Source organism: Mauremys reevesii, linkage group 9 (genome assembly GCF_016161935.1).
Source record: "Mauremys reevesii isolate NIE-2019 linkage group 9, ASM1616193v1, whole genome shotgun sequence".
In the NCBI taxonomy this organism is placed as follows: domain Eukaryota; kingdom Metazoa; phylum Chordata; order Testudines; family Geoemydidae; genus Mauremys; species Mauremys reevesii.
Window position 1 is genome coordinate 42,187,945 of NC_052631.1, and position 7,638 is coordinate 42,195,582.

General features: G+C 42.8%; 1 protein-coding gene across 2 annotated transcripts; it reads right to left on the reverse strand.

The window, feature by feature from the left end:
* Positions 1 to 525: 525 nt before the first annotated feature.
* LOC120371777 (G-protein coupled receptor 35-like) lies at positions 526 to 4,088 on the reverse strand. 2 transcript variants are annotated; one of them, XM_039488006.1, is made up of 3 exons: positions 4,038 to 4,088; positions 2,992 to 3,079; positions 526 to 1,790 (listed from the first exon to the last, which is right to left on the reverse strand). In XM_039488006.1, the coding sequence occupies exon 3, from the start codon at positions 1,761 to 1,763 to the stop codon at positions 849 to 851; it is 915 nt and encodes a 304-aa protein (XP_039343940.1). In that variant the 5' UTR covers positions 1,764 to 1,790; positions 2,992 to 3,079; positions 4,038 to 4,088; the 3' UTR covers positions 526 to 848. The 2 variants fall into 2 exon arrangements, with proteins under 2 accessions (XP_039343940.1, XP_039343939.1); XM_039488005.1 differs by lacking the exon at positions 4,038 to 4,088 and having other exon boundaries at positions 2,992 to 3,173.
* Between the last annotated feature and the right edge of the window lie 3,550 nt (positions 4,089 to 7,638).

A 7,638-nucleotide genomic window follows, 5' to 3' on the forward strand; every position in this document is an offset into this window, starting at 1 on the left:
CTTTCGTGAGTGAATACCCACTTCGTCAGATGCATGTAATGGAAATTTCCAGAGGGAGGTATAAATATGGAGGCCAGAATCAGTCTGGAGATAACAAGGTTAGTTCAATGAGAGAGGATGTGGCCCTCTTCTAGCAGTTGAGGTGTGAACACCAAGGGAGGAGAAACTGGTTTTGTAGTTGGCTAGCCATTCACAGTGTTTGTTTAATCATGAGCTGATGGTGTCAAATTTGCAAATGAACTGAAGCTCAGCAGTTCCTCTTTGAAGTCTGGTCCTGAAGGTTTTTTGCTGCAGGATGGCTACCTTAAAATCTGCTATTGTGTGGCCAGGAAGGTTGAAGTGTTCTCCTACAGGTTTTTGTATATTGCCATTCCTAATATCTGACTTGTGTCCATTTATCCTTTTACGTAGGGACTGTCCAGTTTGGCTGATGTACATAGCAGAGGGGCATTGCTGGCATGTGATGGCGTATATGCATGTGGACGTGCAGGTGAATGAACCGGTGATGTTGTAGCTGATCTGGTTAGGTCCTGTGATGGTGTTGCTGGTGTAGCTATGTGGACAGAGTTGGCATTGAGGTTTATTGCATGGATTGATTCCTAAGTTAGAGTTGCTATGGTGCGGTGTGTGGTTGATGGTGAAAATATGCTTAAGGCTGGTGGGTTGTCTGTGGGTAAGGACTGGCCTGCCTCTCAAGGTCCGTGAAAGTGAGGGATCATTGTCCAGGATGGGTTGTAGATCACTGTTGATGCATTGGAGAGGTTTAAGCTGAGGACTGTAGGTGATGGCCAGTGGAGTTCTGTTTTATATTATTTTATATTATCCAATGGCATATGTAGAGATGAGCCTTAGCTGCGATTAGATATTGACTTCACAGATTTTGTCTTTGGTAAAATGGACGATGCCTCCTGAAATTCCCGGTTTACAAAGTAATAACAAATGGCGTCTAAACAGCAGTTAGTGTTTGCTATGATTGAGGCCACGTGCAAGAATACATTACCACTGTATATTACTGAGCAGCTGGTGCTGGTGGAATCCACTATAAACCGAACAATGTGCCCAATATTAACAGGTAAAAAGCATATTATGAACACAGCCATGTTTGCAGAAACAATGTAGATCGCTTTCTGGATTAGTATTTCCTCAGGTGGATTTGTTTTCTTCTTTCTCACAAGCTTCTTAATTATTTGAATTGAACAAAAGCTCAAGATGATTAATGGTATAAAAAATCCCCCAATACTAAAGGCTAATGCCCCTTTGGACGGCTCAATGGACAACTTTTCAAAGCAAATCCCATTGTTTTCTTGCTCTTCCAATACCTGAGCTAAGCAAACAAAACTTATCACTAGTAGCCATAGAAATCCACTGGTGACAGCTGCCTTCAACGGGGACCTCAGAGTCATTGATTTTAGGGGGTACATTATTGCAATGTATCGATCAACAGCTGTGATGGTGATAATATAGATGCTTGTGTACCGGTTTATAAAATATGTAGCTTCTATAGCCAAGCACTTGTTATCTCGGGGCAGCTCACGGTTGTGGGAAAATGCTTTGAAGGGCAAAGTGAAGAGCAAACAACAATCGGCAATCATTAAGTTGATCATGTACACTCTGGTTTCTGTCCATTTAGACAGTTTATAGCAAAACACCCAGAAAGCCAGAGCATTAAACAGGATTCCAGAAAAGAAAACTGGGATATACACTATCAGCTGAATGAGATGAAAAGTTTCGGGCATTTTGATGCTGCTGTTGCTGCAGTTCATTTCTGGGTTTGTTCTGATGCACAGTTACTGGAAAAGAAGATTTTAAATTAGAGAGATGAAATAGAGCAAAATCACAATGATTTCTTCATTTATTTCTACAGCATGTTAATGGTGCTGGTGCTTCGGAGAGCTAAAATGAAGTTGAAGTTAGAGTTCACAATCTAAAAACTAGTCATTCTCCTAATGTATGAACTTAAATCTTAAATACTCGAGGCGGGATTGTGTGGAAGATATGTTTGCTGCTTCTCCCCCCAGCTCTCTCTCTCATAGTCATCTTCTTAATTAGTAAGTTCCTTGCTTATTTGGTGGAGGCACCGAGAGGTCCCACTCAGGGTCCTTTGCTGCTAAGCTCTGTACCTACATGGAATGATAAGATAGGTTTTTTTGCCTTCTCTTTCATGCAGTGGGACTTGCCAGGATAATCGAATTTAGTCTCTGCCTCAGAAACAGCACAACAATCTGCCAAATAACAAGCACTTAGAGGATTCTCGTGGGTCTGTCAGTTGATGGTACATGGAGCTGGACTCCTCCGTGTCACTGGGTACCCACTCCTGCAGAAATACTGCTCTATGGAGCGAAAAGTTATGAGATGCTCTCAAAGCAGAGGTTTCCTAAGGAATAGAGTTCCCCCTACTGAATGAGCAGTGGCTCTACCCACAACTTCTATGGCTCTCCTAGGATCTCCAGGGGCCAGAATGCTCCTGGCGGTGGACTATTTTAAATCCTCTGTTCCAAATACAGCCCTTAGGCAGACATTAGAGCCACAGGGCTAGGGAAGCCCAATCTGTCTTTGGTCCCAGAGAACCCCTTTCCAGGGGTATTTCCCAAAAGGGGAGGAGGCATGCAAAACTTATCTAGAGCTTGATTTCCCGTAAGATGGGGGTGGGCCCTAGGGAGAGATGTGTGATTCCCTACCCCAGTCCCACTTACAGTCCAGAGAAAATAAGCACAGATCAAAATGAAAGGCAGAGTAAAAAAACTGAACTGACACCCAAACCAACCCACGAAACGAGTGAAAATCGAACAAGCACAGCAGCTAGTCTGAACGCTGCCTAGTCATTGTACAGAATCCAGAAAACGTTCAGAGTGAGCAGGCTCAAGTCTGCTTTGAATCTTTTCCCCTCTAGCTATTCCCTGATATCACTAAGGACAGTGAAAGTCATTATAACACAGAGCTAGTGAAATGGGGAAGATAAAGCCAAAACAACGATAAAGAATTAAAAGTTACCTGTTTGTTTGCCATCCACTAAATGATTAACAAATCGCAAGAGAGGCTTGAAGGCTTCAGGACGTACTTGAGTCAGATGTTCTAAGGTCTGTGCCACAGCACACAAAACACAGTAATGTGGCAACTACTCTGTATGGTTGATGTGAACAAAAACAGCCCAACACTGCTCCATTAGTAACACTTCCTCCTCCTCCTCTTTCATGAGTTTTCTGTGCGTGTTATACATCCACCGTCCTGCCCAGATACGGTGAGTCTGTTACTGCCCTCTATTGTGTACCCAGCGTGACACTTTCCAGCTCTAATTATACTTCAACTCAGAGCTGAAATGTTCTGTTCAGTAATTAAACAAAAGCAGTTTTTATGGTTACATTTGATGCCCTTAACTTATTTTGTAATTTTTCCCCCTAAACAAAATATAAAAATTGTATAGTTCCAAGTTGTTGCTGCTAATGGCTCTTCTGCAATTGGGTGTATGCAACTGTGCCTGGCCCATACACAGGCTATATAACTTGCAAGGGTACTTTTATGTCCGTGCCATCTACAAACCCATGAAAGAGCAAGGCACAATCTGGTGCCTTTTTACATCTGTACATAGCAGAGTTGGTTTAAAAAAAAGAGCCAATTATTTTTCCTTGGACATTTTGAAAATATTTTGTTTTATTGATTTTTGAAAAAAGTGTTGGTTTTTTTTCCAATTTTCAAATACTGCTTTTGGTTAAAAAAATGCAAGTTTCAGTAAATTATTTTCACTTTTTGTAAGGAAAAAACAAAAACAAAACACTAACCTTTTTTTCTATACTGAAAAGATTTTTGATTTTCAGGTTCTGATTTTTCATTTAAAAAAAAAAGAAGAAAACATCCTGGAAAGTGTCAACTGTATTAAAAATGTCTTGTTTAGGTCAACAATCAATCCTTTTTCAGTTGGAAATAAAAATAGACGGGGGAAAAAAAAAGGCTGTCCAGTGCTAGTGTTTAACTGCATAATACTACTACTGTAGACCTTCAGAGTTATGAACACCAGAATTAGAAACTGACCAGTCACTTACCTCATTTGGAAAAGCAAGTACACAATCAGGCAGCAGCAGAGCCAAAATACCACACCCCAAACCAAATACAGTACAGTATGTAAACTACTAAACAAATAAAGGGCAAGCAGCATTTTTCTTCCGCATAGTAAAATTTCAAAGCTGTAGTAAGTCCATATTCAGGTGTAAACCTTTGAAAGAACAACTATGCTGGTTTGTTCAGTTACGAATATTTAATTTACAAACAACCTCCATGTCCAAGGTGTTTGTAACTCTGAAGTTCTAGTGTATAGGGTAGATCAGCCTCTCCGCTTTTTATTCTGGAGGCAGTGAAAAGCTTGGAAAAGGCTGGATATGGGTGGGTGGCACAGGAAACTCAGCTAGAGGATCTTTCTGCAAACCTGAGTAGCAGTACCCACATAACATAAATCTGAACTTATTTGACTAGACATGGGCTACTGCCATGTACACCAGCACCCTCCCGCCCATGAGGTTGGTGTAGCTGGCAGAAGAGGGCACAAGGAATCACAGTTCCTGAGGAAACCCTGCTGCTAAGGGAGCAACACAGGTTAGGTTTGCTCTGTTTGCTCTGACATGGGTGAAGATGAGAGAGTCACTAGAGACACTGTCAGAGCCAGCCAGGCAGCTGCATCCATGTGCCTTTTTATGAGCTAGCTGCATCTGGGTGTGCAGCTACAATTAGCACATTAGCAGCCTGTCAGTACATGCTAATTAACTATCATCTATTAATGTGTCAGGGCTACTGCTAAATGGGGGTTGGGGGGGAGGTGTATCAATACCACGTTACCAGGTGCAGGTGCAAAAAGTAGTCACCAGTTTATTGAGTCCTTTGGTGGTCCTAAAACATTATTGCTGTTTGTGAAAAGTTGTGGGTTTTTTTTCCCCACATTGAAACATGAAGTTTTGTAATGTCCTGTGGTTTGATGCAAAAATTGCTCTTTACAGGACTAACGTGAGAATTTTGAAGCTGAATGAAATATTTCTGTTTCTGAATTGAAAACCCATGAAATGTCATGGTTCTGGTGGCCAAATTGTAGCAGTTGCACACTACGCAAAATTCTAATTTTTGAGCTGTTCTTTCCCCCAATTTTATTGTTTCCCAAAGCCCTAGTACTGCCAAATGAACTAAAGTATGTTTGAAGGTTGGTTGTTTCTGCTAAAAAGAGCAACAATGAAATATTTCACACTGTTGATATTTAAACTGTAATTGCTCATTATATTTCAAAGGTAGCACAGCTGGACTATTTTCCCAGTCACTGTTTGCAGACACCCTGAGACTGTGTGGCAAAACTCTGACTTCAGAGCGAATTTTGCTTTAGTAGGCACTTAATAAACACTACTTTGTTATATAATATTCCTGTTCCAACAGTCTAGGAGTCTGTTTCTCAACACATTAAAAGAGGATGTGATGGTTTTGCGGGCTCAGAAAATCTAGAATTATTGCATCAACAGCTGAGTCACACAGTTCTGTAACTCAACAGTGTTACAAAGTCTACTTTGATTATGTATGTGTGACCCACTTCTTAGCTCCTTCTCACTCAAGAGACAGTTGGCAGAGATCCGAGAGAATCTTTAGCAGTGGAAAGTTGGTGTGGAGGGTGGATTTGTAGTGTGAAAATTGTGGAATTATGTAGCTATCTAGCTCTAAAGTAGTCTGAAAAAACTTGCAACTAGATTCATGGGTGCAAATATTTTGTGACTGGAAACACACGAGACACTGAAGGATTATTTCACCACCTAGTGGCTGGGATTTTACAGAGGAGACTGTAACTAGATATATATGAAGATTTAGTACTGCCATGTATGTAGAAGGACCTGAACCAAAACCTCAGAGCTGAACAATCCTGAGTGTTTGAGGGAGTATGTGCCTGTAAGCAAAACCCAGACACAGATCCAAATTTCACAGCTGGGCCCTGTTAAAAAATACACTGCACATTTAGTGTGTTTAGACTCTGACTCCTACTTTTGCATTCTGAGCCTCTTTCTAGTGGCTTATAATGTCACATTAGTACACTGGTACCTTTTGAGGAATTAATCAGCGAAGTGTGTTATCACTAAGGTAAGAAAAAATACACTCATCAGAGCTTAGGTCAGTACTGACTTATTGGATATACTGCTCTATGTTAAACATAACACCGGGGCACTGCTTCTACTCTAAGAAAGCCATGGGAGTTTCCATGACTCAGCCTTTTCCATGACTAAAGTCAATAATGCTATTCTAACAGGGCTTGATCTAAAAGCACTTGCTATCAATTGAAAAACTCCCATTGACTTAAATGGTTTTAAGACCATAATCTAGTGTTTGCAGGATTGGGTGGTTAGGGCTTCCTTGCAGTTTTCCATTTTCAGCTTCCCTGCTGCCACCGCCCCCAGCAATGGCATGTTTCTGCCATTAGATGGCTTCATTATAAATCCAAGCGCTGTTTATTTTTGCAAAGATGTTACAGTCAACTGTTGTACAGGTTTACTGGAGACTGGTTTCCCCTTGCTGTCCAGGTACTTGTGGCAAAGAGTTGCAGCAGATATTTGCAGCATCCCTTGTGTTGCGTCTTGGTGCCCTCTCCGGCATGAATGAAAGCTCTTCCAGTCAGTTTGATTGCAGCAGCTAAGTTTTTTTCTCTCCAGCATATTTCATTTATACAAATAATGGCAAAAATCATTAATAAATTGGTAATAAAGTGACAGGCACAGAGCTGTAACTTCATAACTTCTTTAACTAATTAACATCCCTACCAACCTCTAATTTATTCCAGCAGATAAGAACTAGCTTCATCCTTGAAACCCTTGTATATGTAACTTTAGCGCCCTCGTGGCCAAGATGGAGTCTGCTCTGCAGGCAGCTCTGGCCAAGAGACAGCGCGCGCAGGAATGCAGCAGGAGAAATCCCTTCCACCCCAGGGGCACCTGTTCCAAACCCCCAGAGCGAACACACACACCCACATGAAAAGTACAATGGATGTAACAAAGGGAGATATTTATTTACAGAGGGCTGGGAGGAGGAAAACAACAAGGGGAAATATAGGGGGAGCAGTAAAACAGGGCTGCATTCAAACCAAGGCCCCACGGGCCCAGTGGTAGCACAGTCTGGAAGGGCAGACACTAAGCAATGTGTCTGCGCACAGAGTTCAGGAGGCCTGAGCAAAGTTCCAGTCCAGTGGTGAGTCTTGGGTGCTCCTGGTCGTCTTCGGCGCCAGTGAACTCTCCCCAGCAAACCCCTCCGGTGCCTCTTCTGCCGCTCTCTGCAAAGCCACACAGAGCGGCCACCTCCCCACTTAACTATCTAGCAGCCTCCCTCCTTATTCCCAGTGCAGAGTCACTAGCCCCAGTACTCACAGCCCCAGGCAGCTCCGGGCAGCCGTGATACTGGGTCCAGCTCCGGCCTGTCCTTCTCGGGCGATTCCCCCCGGCACAGGGCTCCTCCTGGCTCCTGTCCTGGGCTGTCCCTGATTGGGCCTGTCCTCCTCAGGCCTCCGGCAGGTTCTCTCTGCTTCCTTCTCCAGGGCCAGCCATGCTGCTTCTCCTCTCTCTCCTTCCAGCTCCTGCCCTGCCCCCTGGAGTTTCCCTCCTTTTTCTTACTCTCCCCCTCCCCCTTGGGAAAAGA

Coding starts and splice junctions, on each gene's coding strand:
- LOC120371777 (XM_039488006.1), bottom strand. CDS start 1,763: ATGAACTGCAGCAACAGCAGCATCAAAATGCCCGAAACTTTTCATCTC.